At 37.8% G+C, this 27501-nt stretch overlaps 1 protein-coding gene across 7 annotated transcripts in view; it reads right to left on the bottom strand.

Moving 5' to 3' along the window:
• Nucleotides 1-27501, bottom strand: part of spag17 (sperm associated antigen 17) — a 222550-nt gene that overhangs the window by 118906 nt on the left and 76143 nt on the right. For 6 of the 7 annotated variants that reach the window (XM_072585264.1, XM_072585263.1, XM_072585268.1 and 3 more), the window contains 8 exons: nucleotides 26230-26318; nucleotides 14744-14992; nucleotides 12516-12627; nucleotides 11139-11270; nucleotides 8499-8612; nucleotides 1013-1221; nucleotides 594-720; nucleotides 37-215 (listed from right to left, as the gene is read on the bottom strand). In XM_072585264.1, the coding sequence (XP_072441365.1) occupies nucleotides 37-215; nucleotides 594-720; nucleotides 1013-1221; nucleotides 8499-8612; nucleotides 11139-11270; nucleotides 12516-12627; nucleotides 14744-14992; nucleotides 26230-26318 (1211 nt within the window). The remainder of the gene's footprint in view (nucleotides 1-36; nucleotides 216-593; nucleotides 721-1012; nucleotides 1222-8498; nucleotides 8613-11138; nucleotides 11271-12515; nucleotides 12628-14743; nucleotides 14993-26229; nucleotides 26319-27501) is intronic. The other variant, XM_072585267.1, reaches the window with a different exon arrangement.

Below are 27501 nucleotides of genomic sequence, written 5' to 3'. Positions count from 1 at the left end.
TTTCAGATATAATTATATAATCCAATAATATATTACCTCAGAGGATCCATCCATCATGTATTTTACCACAGTTCCCTGGAGTGTAATAACTCTTGATGCTTCTTGCATGGCAGGCCATTTCCGCGCTGCCTCACAAGGTTGGGAGCCATGAGTTTTAATAGGATAACTCTGGCGCAGCAAAATCCTATCTTCAGGTATATCTTCATTTTTTATACCTTAATATAATATTAAATCAAAGTTGACAATTAGAAAAATACAGGTACATGTAAAATTATGGAAAACCAATTGTAGTCTGCAGACAGAAGAAAAACAAAATGGTTTATTTTTAAAACCTCCATGAATTTTGCAGCAAAGTTGTTTATAAATGTTCTGCTGTATTCTCAGGTACATGCAGTGAAAGCTGTCCATATTGAGAAATTAAACATTTCTTCTTCTTGACTATAGTTAATAAGATGGTTTAGCTATGTTTGGAAATTTGAGATTTCAATTTATTGTAAACAGCTGTGCATTACATTTGAAGCTGCAAATTCATGGTAATTTTGCAAACTTTGTTAGTATGTTGAGATTTTGAAAAATATATTAAAAGGACAGACCTATAGAATCCTCAGTGAAGAATGTTATCATCAGTCCATCTGGAGAACATGCATTCAGACTCAGAAATGCTGAATGCTCTGGAACATCTTCTGAAGGAGCTGTTGGTTCAGACTCCTCAATTTCCACCTATACAAAGAAACATGGAACCCAGAAAATAAAGCAAAGGGTTGACTACTACCTGTTGGTGTTAGTTAAAAGTAATTTTAACTTCAGGCTAATTTTTTAAATTCTTTGCATTTGGAGCATCTTCTATTATTGTAATGTGGGTGATTATTAGTAATGATAGCAGAAGAACCAATTACATTCTTCAGGAAATACCTTAAAGATCACTTAAAAGAGTGAAACATCTTGGTGATAGTTTTGGTTGATTTGAATAACATCTCAATAGCACATGAAGTGTAATGAATGCAAAATGTACCTTCTGTTCTTCTTTTAGCTGCTCTGGTTCCTCTAGTGCATGAACTGAGCCAAATTCCTTCTTTGGTTTGCCCTTTGCTGAATGCGAATTTTTGTTTTTGACAGACTTCTCTGATTTACCAGTAAGTGGTGGACTGGTAACAGGAACTGGTGTAACAACATGGATGGATGGAATTTTTAAAATATCAACTAGTACTGGATCTTCCTGATCTAAAACAAAATTAATAATGAGTGTGTGTATGATGTTGTTCAATATGCACAATATCACTTTTATTCCAAATGCTATAATTTCATAGATCTACAATACATGTTCTACATTGTTCAACATCACTGTAAATGCCTGTCCTGACAATAAGGAAAGCAAAGTTCAGTCTCTCATTAGATGTCTGAGCTTAATTTTTTTCATAACATATTTGATAAAGTACTCTGGTTAGACATGGAATTGGTTTATTTTAGTTAAAATAAGTAAATGAACAGAATATAGTTTTCAGTCAAATCAAATTCTTGCCATTTTTTGTACTTACCATCACTAAAAGGTTTTATCCTGTAATAAATTAATTTGCCCAATTTTATTTCCTTAACTAGCACCAGTCTTCTTCTATACTGAACTTATGCACACCTGATTCACCTTGTACCACGTAATAGTTTTAACTAAAAGGTAAAATCTTGCTAGTCCGATGTAAGGTATGTAGTTTATATACATTTTAATATATTTTTTTGGAATTTTGTACCAGTGGTATTTTTTTTTGTGCATCTGAAGGGGTTTTAATGACTAACTTGTAAGTATTTATGAGGCATGATGATTTATTTTAGAACACAGTATTAGAGAGACTCTTGGAGAGTAATAGGCTTATGTCTACACCGAGAAATCTTGGGAGAAAACGAAGTAAGCAGTTCTTTAGGCTTTTTGTTAGAAGATTCTGAAATTTTTGTGGACTGATAACAGGAACTGGTGTAACAACATGGATGGATGGGACTTATAAAATATCAACAAGTACTGGAACTACATCTTGGAAAAAAGTCTTTTGGGTTTCACTGGGCAAGATTCAGAAGTCATGGTTGAAGCTCGATCTGTAAAACAGCTGCTCCTCAGAAAGAGAGGTAGTTTTGGACTTTTAAAAATGGGGTTACCTCAGTGTAAACAATCCACTTTAAAAACTCCAGACTAGAAATGTATGATTAAAACCCTGAAGGTGTTACTTAGACCTCAGTTGTATGAAGACTCTGCAGAGACTGTCAGATCCTCAAAGTGGGGAACTGAAGCCTTCCTTAAGAACTAGAGATATAAAAGAGAAGTAAATTCTCTCTCATGTGAATACTTTAAAGGAGTGTTTTAAGATTAATAGGATTGCGTTTTACTGCATGCTTCAAAATCTTTGAATATGTTTTGTAAATAGGTTGGTTTATTCTATTTTAAACGCTAATTTCTTTTGCGTAAATAACTTCTGTTTTATTGTTAAATGCAAAGCCTAATGCAAAGCATAATGTGCCTGTGTTTCTGTGAAAAACCATCTCATTAAAACAAAAACAAATCTATTAAGGTACACTTCAGTCTGGGATGTGAATTATCTATAACATCTGCTGAGATCATAACATTAGGTATAGCTAATCTTATTGAGGTTAAGCCTAAACTTTCATTTCATTCATTGTCTAAATTGTATATTTCCCAAAATGGATCATAAGACGGAGGAGCAGAAAATATGCTATTCACCTCATCGAGTCAGCTCTGCCATTCGATCATGGCTGATAGGTTTTTCAACCCCATTTTCCCACTTTCTCCCCGTAACCTTTGATACCCTTGGCAATCACTATCCATCTCTGTTTTAAATATAATCAATGACCTGGCCTCCACAGATTCACCACTCTCTGGTTAAAGAAGTTTCTCCTTATCTCCGTTCTAAAGGGTCTTCCCTTTACTCTAAGGCTGTGCCCTCAGTTCCTTGTCTCTCCTGCCAATGGACACTTCTTCCCAACATCCAGGCCATTCAGGATATCTGCCATTGCTCTGCTTAATTTACCAGCTGATCAATATCAGACTGCAGTCTGAGACTATTCTCCTCACTATCACCAACAACACAAATTTTCTTGCCGTCTACAAACTTACAAATTATGCCTTCACTATTCACATCTAATTTGTTAATGCGCATAACAAGCAGCATGGATCCCAGCACTAAACCTGTGGCTGATCACAAAAACAAACCTCCACCTTCACCCATTACTTCTTATTTGCAAGCTAATTTTGCCAACTTGCCTTGCATTTCATGGGCTCTTATCTTTTGGACCAGCCTTCCATGTGGAATCTTTTCAAAGGCTTTTCTGAAGTCCATGTAAACCACATAAAAAGTACTCCCCTCATCAACATATTTAGTCACCTTTTCAGAAAACTTAATGAAATTAATCAGATAGGATCTCTGACCAATAAATCCATGCTGACTACTGCTTCTCAATCCCTGCCTTTCCATGTGTTGATTAATCTGCCCCTCAGAAATTTTTTCCAATAATTTCTTGACCACTGATGTCAGACTAACTGATCTGTAATTACCTGACCTAACCCCGCTGCTCTTCTTGAACAATGGAATCACATTAGCTATTGGCCAATTATCTGGCACTTCACCTGTGACCAACAAAATATGATACATATCCTCCAGGGCCCCAGCAATTTCCTCATCTGCCTCCCATAGCAGTGTGGGATACATCTCATCAGACCCTGTGGATTGCACTTTTATGCTCGCTAAAACATGTTTTACCTCCTCCTTGTTGGTCTTAACATGCTGTAGAACATCACCATCCCAACTGATATCCCCAGCTACAGGTTATTCTCTTGTAAAGACAGATGAGAAATATTCATTAATGACATTGACTTCATCCTGTGGCTCCACACAGATTGCCCCTTTGGTCTCTGATAGGTTCCACTTTTTTTCTGATAATGCTCTTGCTCTTAACATAATTGTAAAGTGCCTTGGGTTTTCCTTAATCCTCTTTCCGTCCTAATTTCTTTCATAAGCACCTCCCTACACACTCTATACACCTGAATTTCCTATTGTTAATGTTCTACACTGAACATATGCCTCCTTCATTTTCTTGATCACACTCTCAATAACCCTTGACATCCAGCATTCGGTGGACTTGTGTTTCACTTTTAGAGGAATGTGTTGGCCCTGAATTCTCACTCTACTACTTTTTAAAGATACCCACTTTCCAAATGTAGACATACCTACAAGTAGCTAATCTAATCTAAAAACTCAATTCCCTTCTGAGCATCAGTGACAAGCAGTAGCAAAGTAGCAACGTACACATTCCATGAATGATTAAGAAAAAATATTCTTTAAAAAAAAAGTGGGCGGCAAGGTGGCACAGTGATTAGCACTGCTGCCTCAAAGTACCAGAGACCTGGGTTCAATTCCCGCCTCAGGCGACTGACTGTGTGGAGTTTGCACATTCTCACCATGTCTGTGTGGGTTTCCTCCGGGTGCTCCGGTTTCCTCCCACAGTCCAAAAATGTGCAGGTTAGGTGAATTAGCCATGCTAAATTGCCTGTAGTGTTAGGTAAAGGGATGAAATGTAGGGGAATGGATCTGGGTGGGTTGCACTTCAGCGGGTCGGTGTGGACTTGATGGGCCGAAGGGCCTGTTTCCACACTGTAAGTAATCTAATCTAGCTGCTCCGAGTTTATGCTTGGCAGATCCTGTCTAATGATACTGAGATTGGCCTTCCCCCAATTTAGACACTTAACTTCCACAATTTTCTTATCTACTCCATAATGACTTTGAAACTTGCAGAATTATGGCCATTTTCCCTACAATTCTTGCCCACTGACAACTCAATCACTTAACCAGCTTCATTTCCTAGGATTAGGTCCAGTCCCATTTCTAACTGGACTATCTAGGCACTGACACAGAATGCTCTCCTAGATGCACTTTAAAAATTCTACTCTATCTAATTCTTTAACAGGAATTGCCTTAGTGTGAAAGTTAGCAAAGTTGAAATCCCCTACTACTGTAACCATATCCCTCTGACACTTATGTGGTTTTATCTAAAGACCTTAAGATTTGCCTGCATATCTGCTCCTTTGTCGCCCTCTGACGGTTGCACCAAGAATTGGCTTTCTGAATTGAAAAATTCCTTATGCTGGCATCTACACTAACAATATGTCTAAATTAAAACCTCATTATGGATACGAATATCTCAGAAATGTGTTCAATGATTTTTCGTTCTTTCAAATGTGTTATACAAAAATAACTTAATGATTTACTTCAGTAGAGGTCAGACGACTAAGAATGAAACTTGGTAGTAATTCTTTAAATAATTGCTTTACAGAACTTAAATATTTACAAAAGGAGACAAGAAGTTAAAGCTTTTCATCTTGCATTCATCAGAACTAGGATGCAAGAAACAGACTTGATCAAAGGGACAAGATTTTATGCACGAGAAGAAGGTGCTGATTTGTTGTGCCATCATTGCATGGAGATGCAGCCAGAATAGTTAACCAGCATGCTCAATTCTTAATCAGGGCAGGTAGGGTGATTGGTCAGCTGTTGCCAGGGCGATACAGGGGTATACTGTCTTTGAAAAAGGTGCAATGCACATACAAATTTCCTCTACCTCCTTAAATAGGGCCTGTGTGTTTATAACTTCTAGCAAATGCAGCACTCTATGAGGCTGATTGATGATTTTAAACTGATTTCCAGTGTACCAATTAAGATAGTCTGGATTATTTATGATTTCCAAAAGCAGAACCACTTTGATTGGTGGATATACTTGGCTGAGGCTGAAAAACATGGTCAGCCGGAGCAATGTCAGCCACTGTGGAAGTGTTGTTTGATATGCCCTGCAAGTCATTGGTACATATGACCTACATACTTGGCATTACACTGGCACTGAAACTCATATCACATTATCATTTATATGTAATCAAATATCTTTTTGGCTTGATGGCAGCATCCTATTAGTGGAGAAAACCACTTGCCGATTTACTGCATAATAGTGGCATGACACACCTAACTTCACCTGTTGTTCAAATCATTGAGACTTTGTCACCTTCTAGCGTAATCTGAGGGAAATTGGGAATTCATAGGGCCAAAGCTAGTGGATACACAATAAGTAAGACATAATCGAGGTCTTCATTATCAAGCAGGATAGTTTTGATGTGCCTTGTCTCAACCTCAAGTTTATGCTTGAGCAGTTGGCTAGTGCCCTCTTCACGAGATGTAAATAGACCAATGAACTCGGTACAGAGTAGTTAAGAACCCATTGTCAGAATTTTCAACTAATTCATCAAGAATTCATTTAAATGATAAGGTTGATCTTAGAATGTAGTTGATTAAGTTGTGTAAAGAAGTTAAACAGTAAATTTCAGTTAATTATTACATGTAAAATACAATAAAATGTTTTTTAGAAACAGAATAAGATCCCTCAAATTCACCAAATTCATAGTTGTCTGCTTAAAGTCACAAAGTCACTATATCTTTTTAGTATAGTCTTTGATTTCCTTTCAATTCATGTTACTCAAAATATCTATTGTACTATATCCCAATTCATCAACAGAAATCAAATGCCCTTTGAACTTTGATTTCTTATTACTGTAAAGACTGCATCTGTTTATTTTTCTGTATTTTCAATTGGAGTGAAATGGAAAAAGGACTGTTTTAAAATTGATGATTGTGGAAGGGATTATTGCACTTTTTAAAAGCAATTTACTTATACATATTTTAAGAGGTGTTTACACTGCTGCTTGTTTGGGGGAAAGTCAGTTGCAGACAAACTAGCATCGGAGGTACGTACAGTGTGGGATTCTGTTGGCAACAAATGGCTGATTGAACTAGTGGAGTCTCAACCAGTTGTCAATGACAAAAACGTATGGCTTGAAAAACAACTATGTCATTGTCTCCTTGATAGCTAAACATCATGTGGGTGTAAATGATTTGGCCAGAAGTCTTCAGACCTCAGAAAGTGAAGTGGTCTCCTTCTCTCTGTTCAGTAAAAATACTGAAGCTTGAAGAATGCAGTTTATCTTTCCGCATCAGTTGCTGCAAGTGGTGATTTTTAACCAGTAATTAAAAGCATGTTGTAATTTGTGAACTAGTTGCTCTGTGCTTCCTGCAAAAAAGTGAAAAGTACCTGAGGAAGAGAGTTGGCACCCTCACACTTTGGGTATGTTTGCTGAGCTGGGAAGCTGATTTGCAGACATATCATCCTCTGCCTAGGCGACATCTTCAGTGCTTTGGAGCTTCCTGTGAAGCGCTGCTGTACCGTGTCCTCTGGAATTTATTTAGTTCTGTTCCTGCTACTTCTGATTGCCGGTTGTTCAATTGTTCACTGTAGTGGCCGGTATATTGGGTCTAGGTCTATGTGTTCGTTGATGAAATCCATGGATGAGTGTCATATTTCTAGAAATTCTCTGGCTGTCCTCTGTTTGATACAGATGACAAGGACCACAAATTCGACTGGGACAACACAACAATCATAGGACAAGCCAAACAGGACAGACAGAGAATTTCTAGAAGCACGGTCAGTTGGAGCATGGTCAGCCACTGTGAATGGCCAATGGGATGTGTTGTTTGATATGCTCTGCTAGTCACTGGTATATATGACCTACATACTTGGCATCACACTGGCACTGAAATATCATTTATGTGTAGCCAAAATATCTTTTTGGCTTGATGGCAGCATCCTATTAGTGGAGAAAACCACTCACAGATCTACTGCATAATAGTGGCATGACATACCTAACTTCACCTGTTGTTCAAATTATTGAGATATCTTCACCTTCTCGGATAATTTGAGGGAAATTGGGTACTGCACAGGGCCAAAGTGGACTCATCCATAGACTGCATCAACAAGGACAAAGACCTAGACCCAATATACCGGCCACTACAACGAATAAGCGGAACCAGCAACTGGAAGTTGCAGGAACAGAACCAAATAAATTCCAAAAGAGACAGTACAACAGTGCTTCACAGGAGGCTCCAAAGCACTGAAGATGTCACCTTGGCAGGGGACGAAAAATCAGCAAATCAACTTCCCAGCTTGGCGAACAAACCCACAATCAGTACCCAAGCTATAAATCTTTACGCAAACCTTGAAGATGGAGTTCTGATAAGCAAAAGATTCATCTCAGGAAACTCTGCAGATAGGGGGCATTGAACTACCTTCCTAATTTTCCCTCCAGCCATAACACTTTGTTTTTGTTCTGTTAGCATCTACCTGTACATGTAAAAGTGAAGCTTTAGAAGGTGATTAGAGTTTTAATTAGCAGAGTTACACATCAATGATTCATTATTGTTGTACCTAGAATCTATTTATTTCCAATAAATAGTAATTATTGTTAGGTACAGAAATCTTGTCTATTCTTTCTGTTAATCTGGAGCTGAAAAGACAGATAAACTGTGGAATTTTGCATACTTTGATAAAATCTTTAATTTTTGTGATAAGTTCTGGAAGAGCTTGATTTACAGCATGCTGCCCAGTGAGATGTAACATTACTTCACCTTTTTTTTGTTCTTTTGTAAGAGGATATTTGCTGAGTGTTATAGTTATTCCATCATCAAGGACAGCGGAGAAAGATCTACACTTGCTGATGGAGACTTGTGCTCTTTCTTCCTCTGTAAAGATTAGATAATTGTAGAATTAAATAATTCACTAAAAACATAATAGGTAAACTGCCAATGGATACCTAACACTTCACCATTCAAGTTATTCCGATATAATTTAAATTTAAATAATTTTTTTTACCATTTGTCATGATTCAGTGGGACAATATTGCAGCAATGATGTCAGCATCGCAGAATAAAGACACAGCACTGAACAAGGCTGATGTTGTGCAATAACATGAAATCACTTTATTTCAATATTTTTCTAGCCCTTCAGGTCAATCTCATATGATACTAGGAGGATCTTGGGGGACTTGGTGGAGACTTGAAGGTTGACAGCAAGTCAAGGACAGAATATGTTTTTCTTCAATGCGTTCGGTACTGAAGTCTCTCAGGAACTGGCGACTGAAAATCAATGTAGATTTTTTTGGAACAGCCACTGTAGCCTTATCAGAACTGCAAATGAAATCCTGTTCACTCTGCTTCATTGATGAAGCAAGATACATTTAGAGGAAATCTGGGCATCAGATGAAAGCTTGTGTCTAAGTTTGCATGGCTCGACATTAAGGAGAGATAGTATTACTACAACTAGAGAACAAATTTATATTTACATAGCACCTTAGCTGTAGGAAAACATTAAGTGTTTCACATTAGGAAAAATGGACTCAAGCCAAAGTAAATATTGGGTTAGATACAGATCTTTGCAGTCTCAACATTTATTGGGCTGTGCTGCCTGCCCAGTGTTAGGACTTCAGATATTTGTTCGAGGCTGGAGAGGAATTTGTAGTGGGAGGGGCATAATACAATGATGATAAAAATAGGAAGTGCTAGAAAAAACCAGCAGATCTGACAGCACCAGTGGAGAGACAGAGAGAATTAACATTTCATGTTTGATATTGGACTTAAAATGTTGACTCTCTCTGTTAGATGCTTGTTTTAAATTTCAGATTTCCAACATCTGCAACATTTTACCTTAATTTGAGTGATCCAACAGTTGATGTCCAAATAGGTACCATCAACATAGGAAAGTCAAGTAAAGAGGTTCTGCTTGGGTAATATTAGCAACTAGTGGTTAAATTGAAAAGCAGAACCTTAAAGATAATAATCTCTGGACTACTATCTGAAACACAATGAAACTAAAGAAGGGGATGATAAAATTAGAGAGTTAAATATATGGCTCAAATGCTGGTATGTGAAAAATGTGTTGCAATTAAGACAGGACAGTGGCATGGATAAGGGACAATGTGAAACCTATACCATTGAGACAGACTTCACCTGAACTCTGTTGGGCCCATCTTCTGGTGAGTTATCTAAAGAGGGTGGTAGGTATGTCCTTAAAATAATTTGTGGAGCTGAGGGATTGAGTGGGATGTTGTGCTAAGTTGAAGAAGAGATTAAGGTAGCAAAAAGTGATATTATAATCAGAAGGGACAGAACTTGCACTGGCAGATAGGTTAGATGTTGCAAAAGTGGTAAAAAGACAGAATTAAAAGCTCTGTATCTGAATGCGTTTAGTGTTATTAATGAAATGGATGAATTAGGAGTTCAATGAAAAATAAATATGTATGATCTGATATCTATCACAGAGACATTGCTACAAGATGACAAAACTTACAACCTGAATATTCAAGGTGTATGACATTTCAGAGCAATAGGAAATTGGGAAAAAGAGGAATTAAAACTTTGTTAATTGAGGAGAAAATGGCCTTGGTTCTAAAGATCAAGATGTATAATTATTCTATATAGTGGTAAGAAATAATACAAATTGGAAGTCTTATTTGGAAATAGTTTATCAGGCCCTCTAACAATAACCATTTAGTTGGATGCAATAGAAGAAATAAAAGAGCTTATGACAATAATACAACAATAGTTATGCATCATTTTAATTTACCTATAGATTGGATGATTTTGATTGTTAAAGATAACCGAGACGATGAGTTTTAGGACAGTTTCTTAGAGCAGCACATTCTGGAATCAGAGAGCAAGCTGATCCAGTATGGATTATGTACAAGAAGACAGATTTAATTTATAACCTCAGAAAAAAGGTGTTTTTAGGTAACAGCGATCATAATAGGATTGAATTTTGCAACCAGTTTGTTGGAGACCAGGTGGCCTAAGGTTAGTGTTTGAATGTAATGAATGGAAATTATTGAATTGAACATAATATTTTAGAAACAGCAAAGAATGACTAAAAGATTAACAATATGGGAGAGTTTAGAACACTACATAAAGCTAACTAGAAATATAACAACAGATCAAAAAAAATTCTACAGGCATTTAAAAAGGAAAAGAGTAAATAAAGCTACTTGGATGCTGCCTGAACTGCTGTGCTCTTCCAGCACCACTAATCCATAAATAAAGTGATTGTTGATCCTTTAGTGAAGGTAATTGCTTTGTAAATCAAAGACTGCATTTCTACAAATAAGAGACAACAACAAAGTGAAACACTTGAGTTGTAATTGATTTTCTTATAGTATAATTGAATTCTTTCCACTAAAAGCTGAAATATTAAATGTACCCTTACTATTTCTTTTCTACCTGTGTCAGACTTTTCATAGCCTTTTTCTGATGAAACTTCTTCACTGTGATCCAAGTGTTTTATGGGATCTTTGATATAGGTCAAGAATCGATGCTTGTCCTTCATTACACAAACCTGAATAATTGTAGAACCTATTGAAACAAGAAAGATGCTTTCTATTAATTTTGGAAGAAACTTCAGTTTACATTGAATCAAAGTATATCTGACAAACAAGCACAATTTTTTTGAATTGGGTGTTTCAAGCTGATCTAGTGTTGTACAGTAGAATTTCCATGGGATTCTTCCAATTACCAGATACGTTTGGTGGAAGATCAGAAGAAATGTCTTTGAAGTGGCTGGCTACACTATTTTTCTTCAACAGAGGTAACCAAACATGGGGAGTGGGTATCAGGTAATAGGGATATTCGTATACAGTGGACAATTAGCCAAGAAGCTACTGGAACTTCATGTCGCCAGAAACAATACACAAATATCAGATTTTAAAAAATTTGAACAAGTCCAAGTTTAAATTCAAAGTAAATGTCAAATAGCCCCTCACAAAGACATCTCAGCATAGTAAACTTGCAGCTGTGTCAGTTGAACTATCAGAGCTTCTTCAGATACATTGTAATTTACTAATCCCCAGAGTTGCTATGTATTATGCTCACCCTTTGTAAGACTGCACAAAATCAGATGTTTTCAGAATTAGAAGGTCTATAACTGACATCATTATCTTAGTCCGGGAAACTTCAATGGAACACAGAGGAGATGACAATATATTGACTTCATCAATCTCACTAAGGCATTCTATGGCATCCCAGTCAAAGTTGTTTTCGTGACAATATGATGGCTATGATCAGGTGATGTTGGAACCATTTGTGATCTTAAGCAGCGTTAATTTTCAACATTGTCAGGTGTATTCCAGTGTTTTGGACATAGTGGGTTTGGGATGGACTAGTTCTGGAGTTTTCAGTCAGAGAGTTGGGATGCTAGCTCATTAAGAGCAGGAGGCAAAACAATGATGAGACCATATTTACCATATTACAAGTTAACCCAAAATATTTAAGCAATGTTACTTTATGGCCATATTAACTTATTCTAACACCGACATTAACCAGTTTCAAACAAATGGGTTAATGATCATCTAGGCTATAATTTGTACATTAAAGATTTAAAACAGAGGCTAAACATAAGAGTTGACACACAATAGGAATCTCGATATTCTCTAAACCTGTTGGCTCAGAAGCTTAAAAATAACTGAATTTCTCTCCATGAAATTCACAGATTATATACTTCAACAATTTGAAAGTCTAGAAGTTGTTATGACAGTAATAAATTTATTTGATTTTGTAGTTTTCATTCATTGCAGGCCAATTTGTGGCTCATCAAATAGTTACCTTGCAAAAACTGTATGATTTTCACTTGAATGTGCCCTCCATCAGCTGGGAATAGAGACTTGACTTCACCAGATACACGAATTAAATCATTTCCAAAATTGTAGCCAGTAAACTGCAAATAAATTGCACAGGTAACAGTCACTGAATTTGGTACAAAGAGCATTTGTGCAGTTATGAATATGAAAATTAATTTGGGTAGGTTTGTGTTTTCAAAAGGTGAATGTTATTAAATACTGATAAATGGAATGTTTTACTTCTGTGTTACAGGAGATCAGAAGTTCTGTTTGCATTGCTGGCATTACCGGGGCTGTTGGAGGAAAAAAAGTCTGGTGATGCAATTCAATGATTCATGTCACCATGTCACTTTTACAACTTGCTGCTAAAAGTGATGTTGAAAGTATGACTTGTGCAGTAATGACAAAGTGTATTTTAATAAAATGATTATGCTACATATTTCCCATCATTTCTGTCTCAGTAATACAGTGTATAAATAATACGGGAATAATGATAGCACCCATTACTTGGTACGACTGGCAGCAAACTGAACGTCAGTTAAATTAAAAGTCTGTACATTAAGGGAGAAGGTTAATATGCAAGTACAATTGTTATTTGCAATAATCTGGAATTGTGTAAAGCAAATTGCATGGTTTGAAGGGATGTCTATGGAGCAGTTCAATACATATACAGGTTGTTCTGTTATAAGATGCATTCCACTAATGCAAATTTACTATAGCAATTGATGAATTGGGGATATTGTTTCTAAAGTGCGAATTTTTAAAACGTGTATTGGCTGTAATGCAATTACATTGCCAACACATTAAGCGCTCTTTCCAAAATGCGATTTTTCGATAACATTGGGTTGCACAACAAAGCAACCATCACGTTATAGAAGAATTGCCTGTATTCATGAAGTCATCCTTAATGCAACTAAAATAGATCAAGAAGCATGTAAAAATTCTTGGAATTTATGATGGAAGCTTTTCGCAATAGGAGAAGTACTCTTCTTGAATGCTCAAAGCGCTATGACAGAGACCTCAGGCTGTAAAGTACAGTCATAAAAATAGAAAATAGAAAATATGGAGAAATTCAGTGGGTTTGGCAGAATCTGTAAAGAGAGAAACTAGTGTTTTGAGTCCCATGACACTTCTTCCAAACTGACCTTGAAGGTGTGCTTGGAACCCCTGGCAGTGAGGAGAGGAAAAGTATAAGGGAAATTGTTATGCCTTCTGTGAATGTGTGGGAAGATCCCATGGGGGAGGGGTGTGTTGGCAGCAGGACATAGGTCAGGAAGTGCTAGATGGCTTTAGGTGGTGGTAGGAATCATTGCTTTTATCTGCAGTACACAAAATTATTTTGTCTAATTTCAAAGTAATGGGGATCCAATGGAGACAGCAATAATTCATAGAATTCATAGAATCCCTACAGTATGAAAATAGGCCATTCGGCCCAACAAGCCCACAGCAACTGTCCAAAGAGTATCCCAACCAGACCCATTCCCCTATCCTATTATTTTACATTTCCCTGACTAACACACCAACCTATACATCCCTGAACACAGTGGTCAATTTAGCATGCCTAATTTACCTAACCTGCACATCTTTGGACTGTGGGAGGAAATCCAAGGAATCCCACGCAGACACAGGGAAAATGTGCAAACCCCACACAGCCCAAGGCTGGAATCGAACCCAGGTCCTTGGCGTTGAGAAGCAGCAGTGCTAACCACCGAAGCACCATATAATCTAAGCATTTTTAAATCTTGAAACTTTTGAAAGGCTGTCAGGATCTCCAGTTCGCACATACACTAATGCTGCAGCAAAATCCCATAAAATCCATCTGTTTTTTGATCTGAGATGTAGCCCTCCAGCATTGTAAAGTACCTTAGTGCTCACTCCAAATATATCCCAAGACCCAAGTTAGCCAGCAGGGCAATTTACAGGCAGCCAGAAACTCTGCCTTCCTTTATTTGTATAAGGACTGAGATCTGAGCAGAATTCAGCTGAGTTGTTCACAATAAGTATCTCTGCACACTTAACAAGCCGCACAACCTTGTGTGGAAAATCGTGTAGATTCAGAAAGAAAAGCTCTTAATGCTCAATTCTGCCATTGTTTTTGGGTGAATATACTTTATCCCCTTTTATTAAATTGCAACAAGCTTGGCAAATTTTGTCTCCAGGTCTGGATATTAAAATTCTGCAAATGTAAACAGATATAACAAGATTATAACAAACCTGGTAGAATTTCTCAGTTCGCTCTGCTGTTTCCTGAACTTCTGGCTCAGCCTCTGAAATACTTTCTTGATTCTCTTTGATGATTTGACTGTCCTGTTTTGTTGGCTTCTTTGATAGCCTACTTGATTTGGAGTCGGATTGGTGAACAGCTTCTTCCTTCTTTTTGCTAATTGGTCTGTCTTTTTTGACTTTTTTATCTTGCTTTCTTTGTTCCTCCTCTTTCATCTTATCCTGGTCTTTCTTCCAAGCCTAGGAACCAGCATAACCATAATAAGAATGTACAAGAATGAAATTCTTAATCCTATAATTCACATTGTATTGTATAGAAAAGTGGAGCAAGTATCTGCTCAAATTGTGCAATATGAGAAATCCTGGATTTAGCTCATTTAAATATTGTGGGGCAGGACAAAGGCACATACCAGACAAGCAACTGGCCAGTTAGATCATGAGGTAAAATATTCAAACTCATGCCAGGGGACTCTGAAAAAGTACTGGGAAACACAAAAGTGCTGTTTTTAAAGTTGAGAGTGTAAAGACAGTACCACATATAAGAGTTTAAAACACATTAGAAAGGAAACTGAAATCTGAAAGTTCTTTGAGATTACATAAATTTAATTCCTAAAACATGTGCATGAATACGTTGAAACCACATACTTTAGTGGGAATTCCTAAAAATAAAGTATGAAAACAATTTAGGACAGAGACGAAAAGTGGTCAGCCTGTAGAATTTGCTGGCACAGAAAGCAGTGGAGGACCAAACACTGTATGATTTGAGGTGTTGGATATAGCACATGGGGATAAACGGACCAAAGGATATGGGGAAAATGCAGTAACGCACTATTGAATTGGATGATCAGCCATGATCATAATGAACTATCATAAAGGGCAGCAAATATGTGGCAACACCACTAACTGCAAATTTTCCTGTATGCCATTCACCATCCTGACGCTGAAGTATACTGTTGTTCCGTCAATGTCACTGGATCAAAATCCTGAAATTCTCTCCCTAATGGCATTCTAGGTATATTTATAGTGCATGGTTTACAGCCGTTTCAAAAGATGGCTCACCACCACCTTCTAAAGTGTAAGTAAGATGGGCAGTATTTGTTGGCCCAGCCAGCCATGTCCATGTCTCATGAATTAATTTTTTAAAATGAATTAAATAAGAGGAGTGGCAATGGATTGAGATGGCATTGAAAACGGTGAGAACTCATTCAGCTAACACTCATTTAAACATAGTGCCAACATGGTGACTAGAATGATGCTGCCAGGGAAGTGTTAAAAAAATTTGCTGAACCTTGTGATTATGAAAGTCAATGGACATTTTCCTGATTAGCTGGACTTCACTTGCATAAATGACATTTCTACTCCCCTTCCAGTTACGTCTGGCAGTATAAAGACAAATCTGAAGAATTTCCTACATAATAAATTTACAGTAATTACTGGACTTCGTATGAAAATGTAACTATTAACTAATATTAATCTAAATTCTTCATCCAAGACACTTTCACAAAAATACAAACATCAATTCAATCAGTGAGAGGGTGTTCAATATTAAGTTTGGAAAGACACTGAGAAATAAAATCACAGCCTTTTGCTAATTACAGAGGTTAAAAAAAAAGACTCCGTATTCTTATTCAACTGGCACATTGAGATCTCCCCATAAAATATAATCTTGGTTACAAGATTAATAAATCCATTTAATACAAAATTTGGTAAAAGATTTGGGCTGCAGATAACTAATGTGAGCAGAACATCTGGTATTTGATCATTGTAAATGAATGTAATTTTTGGTGTTGAGGATGTTGGTTCTGGAGAAGGAACAAGTAAAGTTAGATAGAAGGAAAATAGAATAGGTTAATACAGAGACTCCATTCAACCCATAAAATCCATGCCAGCTCAACGCAAGAGCAAGTTAGTGCATTACACTAATTTGTCCATGGCCCAACAAATCTTCCCAACACAAGTAACTTAACTAATTTTCTCACGAAAGTCATGTTTGAACCTGCCTGCACCAACACTCTCAGGCAGAGTATATCAGGCCTTATTCAGAAACTAAGTTTTTCTACATGTCATCTTTACTTCTTTTCGGCAGGGCTCATGCCCGAAACGTCGATTCTCCTGCTCCTTGGATGCTGCCTGACCTGCTGCGCTTTTCCAGCAACACATTTTCAGCTCTGATCTCCAGCATCTGCAGTCCTCACTTTCCCCTCTTTACTTCTTTTGCCAATCACTAAATCTTTATTCTCTTGTTTTCAATTCTTCCACCAACTGAACAGCTTTTCTCTGTGTACTCTGCATCTAGATTTAATGACTTTGAACACCTCTATCGATTCTCCTTTCAACATTCTGTTCTTTAAGGATCTGTTTGTGATAGAAACTCAATCTGTAACAATGTATCTGGTTTGCTGTAGTCATGAGACCTCTACCCTAAGGCACAGACTGGGGGCTGCAATGTTGCAACCAGTTTCAATAAAATCATAATCTTGGAGAAGTACTGATTTTGGACTGGGGTGGACAAAGTTAAAAATTGCACAAGCTTTCAGTACAAGCTTTCAGAACGCTGCTCCTGACTTCATCAGGTATCACAGTACAGGCCAGGTTATTGTCTTGAGAGCTCAAAAAGCAAAATCAAAAGTAGAGCTGAGATTGAGTGTCGAAGAGCTGTTAAAAAGCTACTGACTGGGTACAGGAATGTTCAGAGCTATGAAAGCTGCTAGAAATAACTGAGAAAAAAAAACTAAAGAAGAGCAAAGAAACAGGCCACACCATGAACACTGGGTAAGATGCAATGACTATAATTTTTCATCTTGCAGCTCTAGTCGAAATGAAAGGTGAGATGAATGAAAAGACAATTTCCTTCATACAGAGTAAAACAAATTATGAAACAAAAACAGTAATTGCTGGAGAAACCTGGCAGATCTGGCAGCATTTGTGGAGAGGAAAACAGTAAACGGAAGTGTCATTGGATTGAAAATGTGAACTCTGTTTTTCTCTTCACAGCTGCTACCCAGACCTGCTGAGTTTTTCCACCACTTTTTTGTTTCAGATAGAGTCATGGAGTCATACAGCACAGCATTAGACCCCTTAGTCCAACAAGTCCATGCCATATATAATCCCAAACTAAACTAGTCCAAACTGCCTAGTCCTGACACATATCCCTCCTGGCCCATATCCTTTCCTATTCATGTATCTATCCAAATGTCTTTTAAACATTGTAATTGTATCTGCACGCGTCACTTCCTCAGAAAGTGTATTCCACACATGAACCACCTTTTGTGTAAAAAAATTTGCCTCATATTTTTTTTAAAATCTCTCCCCTCACCTTAAAAATGTGCCCCTAGTCTTGAAATTCCTCATTCTATGGAAAAGACAATTACCATTAATTCTAACTATATCCCTCATTATATTATGAACTTATGTCAGGTCGCTTCTCAACCTCCTATGCTCCAGTGAAAAAAGTCCCAGCCTTTCTTGATAACTCACACCTTCTGTATTCAGCAACATTCTAGTAAATCTTTTTTGAACCCTCTCCCGCTTGATAATATCCTTCCTATGACTGGGCAACCAGAACTGGACACAGAATTCTAGAAGAGGCTTCACTAATGCCATGCACCACCTCAACATGACTTCCCAACTCCTGTACCCAAAGGACTGAATAGTGAAGGCAAGCGTGCCAAACACCTTCTTAACCACCCTATCTATATGTGATGCAAACTTCAAAGAATTATGTACCAGAACTTCTGTGTCCCTCTGTTCTACAATATTACCCAAGGCCCTACCCTTAACTGTATAAGCCCTACGCTTGTTTGTTGTACCAAAATATAATACCACGCATTTATTCAGATTGAACTTCAACTGCCATTTTTCAACCCATTGACCAATTTGATCGAGATCCTTTTGTAATCTTAGAAAACCTTCTTCATTGTCTACTATGCCACCAATTTTGGTGTCGTCTACAAACTTACTAACCATGCCTTCTATATTCTCATCCAAATCATTTATATAAATGATAAACAAAAGAGGACCCAGAACCGATCCCTGTGGAACACCGCCAGTGGCAGGCCTGCAGTCTGAAAAGCAACCCTCCACTGTTAACCTCCATCTCCAGCCATTAAGCCAATTATGTATCCAATTGACAATCTCCAGCATCTGGAGTTCTTTGTTTTACTTTGGGTAAAAATTATGAAATTGCCACAGATCTGCATGAGAAATCAGAGCTGCTATACATTTAATATGTTTCAAAGATACTGTTTCAAAGTTTATCCTATTTGCACACAAATGTCTGACTAGAAGGAGGCACAGCAAACAGATACAAAGGCCAAAGATATGACTATCATTTTGCATCATTTTGTAATAATGAAGAGATTGGTTCAGCCAGGTGTATTATTGATCACGGTTTGTGATAATTGGAATTATGCAAGAGAACATTCTGTCAACATAAAGTATTGTACAACACGGTGACCTTCACAGACCTGTGGAAAGTGGCTTAATATTGTGATCCAAAAGTTAAGCCCTCAAACATAACATTGAGGCTATGTGAAAGAACTAGAGCTGTGTCACAAGTTAATCGATTACATTGTGAGTCCAATGGAATAACAAGAACAAAGCTGTAAAGTTCCATATTATAGATGGCAAGCAAAAGTCACTCATCTCAGCTAGAACAAGTCTAAAGCTTGGACAACTAAGCCTCCATGTGACAAAGCAGATTTACAAGTGTTACAGCACACTAAACCACTGACCACAAATCACTCTTAGAGGAGTACAACAACACGTTCACAGAACAGGATCTCATCAATAAAACATCATCTCAAAACAGATGAGAGTTTAAACCCAATTCAGGATCTGCTGAGGAAAATTCCAGCTGATCTTAAGGCTAATCTGAAAGACAAGATAGGGCAACTGGAAAAGCAGGAAAGGGACAACTCCCCCAGAACAGATTAGCAGCATGTTAGCTGTGAAACAACGCGTAATGTTGAAATTATGCATCGATCCGTGGGAAATAAATAAAACTCTGAATGGATCTCACTATCCCATGTCAACTAACAAAGGAATTTTGCCATATTTTGCAAAGTCAAAAGTATTCACTGATCTAGATGCAAAGGAAAGTTACTGCTAAGCAAAGCTGATGACAGCAGTAACTTTCCAAATGCATTCTGGATATCCTTCAGGAGATGCAGATAGTTGTATATGGTATTTGGTTTTTCTACTGCTCCAGAGGAGTATCAATGTAGAGGACATGTGTTAATTCATTATCTTCTCATAGTGGAAGCTGTAATGGATGATTGGCTAGTTTATGGGTGCTGGTAAGACAGAATGTATCCACAATAGTTATGATCTAGGACATTGTGTATGAGGTATGATTTTATGAGTGCGACCATTTCAGGCTGTTGCTTGATGAGTCAGGAAGACTTTGCAAGGTTGATGGGGCAGACTTTGCCACTATCATTTCCAGTCACAAGGTCAATGATAAATGGTTTGACAATTTCATTTCTTTTCTGGGACATTTTAGTGAGTAGAAACATTGAGTGACTTGTTAGGTCATTTCAAAGAGCATTTAAGAGTCAACCACATCGCTGGGAGTCTGGACTCACAAGCAGACCAGACCAGGTAAGGACAGCAGATTTCCTTTAGAGGACATTAGTGAACCAGATGTGTTTTTATTACAATGGTTTCACAGTCATCACGAGACTATTTGCCAAAATGGGATTTGAACCCATGTAATTAAAGCATTACCTGGGTCTCTGGGTTACTAGTCCAGTGACCAATAACAGTATGCTATCATCTGGCTAAATGTAATCTTCTTATTAGGATTCACTTTGTAACAATATATATTAAGTTTGGAACCTCATAATCATTTAGACTTTTATCATTAAAGACAGTGTAGCGACTGAATACATAAGGACATCCCACTACCTCACCGATTATACGGTTTATGATACACATTGATTTTATGCACTGTGTAAACATTTAAGGACTATCTACTTGGTATTTTTTAATGAGTGCTTTATGATCATAGAACATAGAACATTACAGTGTAGTACAGGCCATTCAGCCCTCGATGTTGCGCTGCCGACCTGTGGAACCAATCTGAAGCCCATCTATCCTATACTGTTCCATTTTCATCCATTTGTTTATCCAATGACCATTTAAATGCACTTAAAGTTGGCGAGACTACTAAAGTTGCAGGTAGGGCATTTCATACCCCTACTACTCTCTGAGTAAAGAAACTACCTCTGACATTAGTCCTATATCTATCACCCCTCAATTTAAAGCTATGGCCCCTCCTGCTAGCCATCCCATCCAAGGAAAAAAGCTCTCACTGTCCACCCTATCTAAGCCTCTGATTATCCTATACAGTAGCGCCGCAACAGACGAACGACCTCGTTCACGAACAAATCGGTTTACGAACAGGATTGTACTTAAAATTTTGCTTCAACATACGTATGAAATTCAAGGTACGAATGAAGGTATGAACGCAAAAAGCCTATGGTTTCATTGTCATTGTTCTGCTTTGCTACGCGCACTTTGAATATTCGCGAACTGGGTCCCAGAACGGATTAAGTTCGTAAATCAAGGCGCTACTGTATCTCTAAATTAAGTCACCTCTCAACCTTCTTCTCTCTAATGAAAGCAGTCTCAAGTCCCTCAGCCTTTCCTCATTAGACCTTCCCTCCATCTTAGTAAATCACTTCAGAACCCTTTCCAAAGCTTCCACATCCTTCCTATAATGCAGTGACCAGAACTGTACACAATACTCCAAGTGTGGCCACACCAGAGTTTTCTAAAGCTGCAATATGACCTTGTGGCTCCGAAACTCAATCTCTCTACCAATAAAAGCTAAGATACCATGTGCCTTCTTAATAACCTGGGTGACAACATTCAGGGATCAACGTATATAGACACTGAGATTTCTCTGCTCTCCACACTGTCAAGAATTTTACCATTAGCCCAGTACTCTTTATTCCTGTTGCTCCTTCCAAAGTGAATCACCTCACCTTAAACTCCATTTGCCACTTCTCAGTTCAGCTCTGCAGCTTATCTATGTCCCGCTGTAACCTGCAACATCATTCGGCAGTGCCCACAACTCCACCGTCTTCAGTGTCATCCGCAAATTTAGTAATACAATCTTCTATGTCCTCATCTAGGTCATTTATAAAAATGATCCTTGCAATACACCACTAGTAACTGAACTCCAGGATGAACATTTCCTGTCAACCACCACCCTCTTCTTTTAGCTCGCCATTTTCTGATCCAAACCACTAAATCACCCTCAATCCCATGCCTCTGTATTTTGTGCAATAGCCTACCGCGAGGAAACTTATCAAAGGCCTTACTAATATCCATATACGCATCAACCGCTTTACGCTCATCCACCTGTCGGTCACCTTCTCAAAGAACCCGATAGGATTTGTGAGGCACGACCTACCCTTCACAAAACCATGCTGACTATCGCTAATCAACTTATTCATTTGTAGAAGATTATAAATCCAATCTTTTATAACCTTTTCTAACACTTTACCCACAACCAAAGTAAGGCTCACTGGTCTATAATTACCAGAGTTCTCTCTACTCCCCTTCTTAAACAAGGCAAAATCCCTTTTCCTACCTATGTCGTTAGTACCTATGTGGACTATGACTTGGGGCTGCTCCCCCTCCCCCTTAAGGATCCCAAAAATACGATCTGAGACATCACAAACCCTGGCACCTGGGAGGCAGCTTGCCATCCATGAGTCTCTCTTGTTCCCACAGAACTTCCTATCTGTCCCCCTAACTATGGAGTCCCTAATGACTCATGCTCTGCTCTTCTCTCCCCCTCCGTTCTGAGCAACAGGGACAGACTCTGTGCCAGAGACCTGTACCCCTGGCTTTTGTATTCATTTTATATACGTTGGAAGCAATTTTTCCACTATCTCCTTTAAAAGAAAAGTTACACATTCCAAACATCGACAACCATATAGAGGAAGAGCATTAACTGACAATGGCTTCCAAAAATTTTTAATGAGGAACTTGCACCAATTAAGCAAAACTGACACAATAAATCTAGAGTATCAATACATTCATTAAGCTAAAGAAACGGGCAAGGAAAATATGACAAAATGCCATTTCATCTTAACACACATATCTTAAATTAACAGAGACCAACTATAATTGGAAGGACGATCCTGTGAGTAACTGGCATTTTAATAAATCAATTTGGAATTAATGGGGAAATGACATTGTTTGATGACCATCGCACACCAAGCTGAAACTTAAGTTTGCAGAGCTTGACCCCAGTGGTGTTAGATACAGACCAGAAACCATGTGTGACCTAGTGCACAGTAAGTCACATGCCTGGAAAGTCACTACCCTGCTTTGATTAACATTACTTTATAACTCAATTAAAATTCTCTGCCATTCCAGACTGTCTCCTATTTGCTGAATAGTTAGTGTCTCAAATAGACAAATAAGTATTTTGGTATGACTTTAAATTGTAACCTAAAACTTAAGAGAAAACCAAGGAACTGAATCAAACCAGAGGAAGGCATGAGATGTGCTCTACTGCCCAAACATGAGTGCAGAAATCAAGGCTGTGAAAAACAAGCATGGTTTGTCTTCCTCAATGGTTCTCTATTACAAGATGGATGTATGGATTTACCTATCTGAAGAGCCCTGATTCAAATTTCCTGTCAGAAATACTATGTTCCCTTATTTTGTAAAAAAAGGGGTGAGGGGACAATTTGCACAAATTAGCCACTTCCTGTCAAATTTGGCACTGTACATGCAATGCATACACAAAGACTGAGTGATGATAATAATAAACTGCTAATGCATGAGAACAGTTATGCACATATTGGCTAACTTGGGTAACTCGAAATGTACATGATAATGCATCAATACTTTTTTTTAATTCATGTAGCCGAAGTCCCTCATTCTTGGAACAATCTTGCATATCTTTTCTACATCCTCTTTATAGTCTTTCCATCCATCCTAAAATGTGCTGCCCAGAACTGGGCAGAATCTTGATGAGATATCGGGGTTTTGCCTGCTGGCTGAAACGCCAATGAGAAACTTCTATTGCCTCTTTTTGGAAACACGCCAACCAGACAGTAGTGAGGCCATCAACAGGTCTTTCTCTGGAATGAAAACCTGAGAATGGAGGTCTTGCCTAAATATCTGTCGGCCAATTAAAGTCTGCTATCCAAGACTCCGATTGCTCAATAACTGGGTGATTGGAGAGATGGTAAGTTAGGCGTCTATTAAATGTCCATCAATTGGCAATTTGACGAGCTTAATTTCTGGTGAGTCAAGATATTTGCCCACTGACCTCATGTAGCATTTAACTGCAGATATGGTGAGTAGGGTGTGAATTTTACTTGAGGACAAAGCCACCTAATTATCTCCTCTATTCACCATCTCACTTGTCACATCCAGTGTGGAGAAATTCTGCACAATGTTACGTCACCTCAGAAAATAAAAAAAATTGTCCTATTCGAAAATTCTGTTTCTTGAGGTGGCATGGTGGCTCAGTGGTTAGCACCATTGCCTCACAGCGCCAGGGTCCCAAGTTCGATTCCAGCCTTGGGTGACTGTCTGTGTGGAGTTTGCATGTTCTCCCCGAGTCTGCGTGGGTTTCCTCCTGGTACTCTGGTTTCCTCCCACATTCCAAAGATGTGCAGGTTAGGTGAATTGGCCATGCAAAGTTATCCATAGTTGTTAGCAGGATTAGTCAGAGGGGGATGGGTTACTCTTCGGAGGGTCCGTGTGGACTTGTTGGGCCAAAGGACCTGTTTCCATACTGTAGGGAATCTAACCTTAAAAATAAAATGTGAGTCAATTGGTTTAGTGACTAGCATGTGAAGCAGAATGATGACAATGACGGTTGAATTGCCAGGCTGGCTGTGGCAACTCATGGTGATCTGCCCCTTCATATGATCTCACTTGCTCAATCATGTCCTCAGGTTATACACAGTATAACTATGATGTGAAGAAGCCAGTGTTGGACTGGGCTGGACAAAGTTAAAAATCACACAACACCAGGTTATAGTCCAACAGTTTTATTTGGAGCACTAGCGTTTGGAGCGCTGCTCCTTTATCAGGTATCTGTGGAGCAGGTTTATTAGACACAGAATTTAAAGCAAAAAATTACAGTGTCATGCAACTGAAATGTTACATTGAACAAACCTAGATTGCTGTTAAGTCTTTCATCTTTTAGAATGGGTTGCAGGTTTTGGTTCATTAATATGTAAATACCAGAACTTCTTTTAGGTCACATTTTCGAGATAAGGTTTCATGAAAAAAGGTGACATCTCAGCTCAGATAATGCATTAAAGGTGTGAACTTAGAGTTTGTATCTCACTCTTGCGTCAGATTGTAGGAAATTAGGAATTTAGAAAATATTACATGGATTGACTGGCTGCATTGATTGCCTGCAGATTGCATGCTTTTTGAGCAAAATAGAATGTATCTGCAAGTATAATGCTGAAAATGCAAATTCACCCCATAAAGTTATATGCATGTGTGTGTACATGAGAGAGAGTGTGAATGCGTGTGAGAGACAGAACCAGTCTGACTCAAGATTGGAATACAGACCCTAGCCTCGCACCTTTAAAGCATTGCTTAAGCTGAGATGTCACTTTTTAAAAAATAAAACCTTAAGTTATCTTGAAAATGCGACTTAAAAGAAGTTCTGGGATTTACATATTAATCCCAGCATCTTATTCTAAAATGCAACCCATTCTAAAAGTTGAAAGACTTAACAGCCATCTAGGTTTGTTCAATACATCATTTTAGTTGCATGACACTGTAATCTTTTGCTATAAATTCTGTGTCTTATGGTCCTGCTCCACAGCTACCTGATGAAGGAGCAATGCTTCCAAATAAACCTGTTGGACTATAACCTGATGTAACATGATTTTTTTAACAGTATAACTAAGAAGAAAGACACTTGTGATTGTTTGAGAACAATGGCCAGTTACGTAGAAAAGGTGATCTCAGAGGACACAAAGCACTGCAGAGATTCAGTAAAATTTTGAGAGCTACATGTCTGTACAGTTGACCACAGGACAGTCAAATTTACTGGACAAAACACTATTTTACTTGAAAAAGTGCTCTTTCAATATATAAACCTAAAGCTCATAGTCACACTGCACTATAGTTCATGCCATGTCCTTCCTAAAATATAGACATATATCATCTCACTGGAAAAATTGTCAGGGGTTACCAATTGGTAACTAGAGCAGGTGAAACTCTTGCCTTGATTGAGATTTTGCAAAATTCTGTCAAAGTAGGAGATCCAAGCTTCCATCTGTAACATGATGTAGATAACATTTGTAGTTTTCTTTAAGGCTAAAGATAAAATTATGACTAACAGAGGAAATTAAAGTTTTTGGTGCAGTATATTATTAAGTTTAAAAATGCTTATACATAAAACTTTATTTACAATCAAGGCCATAATACAGTAGGAAATAGCTTATACTTTTCTCACACAAATGCAAAATACTTGCTTTAAGTGATCCTTCTCGCATGAAAGATCCATTAATTTTCTCATCTTCTTCTTCAATTTCTGGTTTAGTTGGTTGCCTTGAAATACTCACTTGAAAAAAGAAGAAATTGCATTACAGCACAAGCCATGACTTACAATTAAGAAGAAAGAACTTTGTTATCTTAATTTTCAGGATGTTCTGAACACTTCAAAACCAATTACTTTCAGGTGCAGTTATAACTATGGTTGTCATGTAGGTAAATGTGATCACAAATTCGCTCATAGCAAGAACAATGAATGAACACATTTCTTTTTGTTGTTTCAGGTGTTTTTGACAGAATAACGGGAAATCTCCCGTTCCTCAACATGAATCATTTGATCCTTTATATCCATCTTGGATTGTGGACCTGGCTACATTTTGTTGGAATAAAATACAGTGCAGGTGTGTAATTGCATTGAGTTTTGAACACAACCTTCTCATTCATTCCCTACTAAATCAAACAGATAATAGAAAGGTAGGCAGCTAAGGCACATGTATTATTCAGAAAATCGTTTATTATGTGCCCACTCATGATTCAGGCAAAGTTCTCTCTTGGAAGGACAAATTAAATGCATAAATATATACTTGGGCATCAACGAAAGCCAGGGATAGGAATATAAGATTGACGTTATACAATATCCCTGCCATGTCTGCACAATTTTCAATTATCATTTTCAACAGGAAGTGGAATACCATGTCCCAAAATGAGTGGCCAACTTTTAAATGAGACAATAATAGTGTAGTTAAGTCATATAGTTCATTTTACTGTACTTTATACTCATCAATAATCATGCCAATAAACAGTAGGCATTCAGTGTCGTTAAGGCACAAATAAATTTAGAAACCGTCAAAGACATCACCAAAAAAAATCATATGATTGGATCTACTGAGGTCAGCACTTCAAATATTCTCTAAATCCAAAGGTCAGGAATAAAGGAACAGAGTCCTATAATATATGGGTTTCTACCTCCTTTATATTGCCTCTGGATTTCATGAAAATTCTGACAGAGGTTGAATAGGCCTGTTTGCAATAAGGTGGTTGTCTAATAATGCTATGTTAATGCAGTTAGAAGCTATGTTACTAGTGTTCATTCTCAATGCTCTGTTTTTTTTAAGGAGTTTTGCAGTAGGGCTTGTGTCTAGACTGAATTCATAGAATCATAGAACACCTACAGTGAAGAAAAATTTCATTCAGCCCATCGAGTACACATTGACCCTTGAAATAGTACCCCACCCAGAACCAGCCCCCTACAC

Source organism: Chiloscyllium punctatum, chromosome 15 (assembly GCF_047496795.1).
Source record: "Chiloscyllium punctatum isolate Juve2018m chromosome 15, sChiPun1.3, whole genome shotgun sequence".
NCBI lineage: Eukaryota > Metazoa > Chordata > Chondrichthyes > Orectolobiformes > Hemiscylliidae > Chiloscyllium > Chiloscyllium punctatum.
This window is presented reverse-complemented; position numbering and strand designations above follow the sequence as displayed.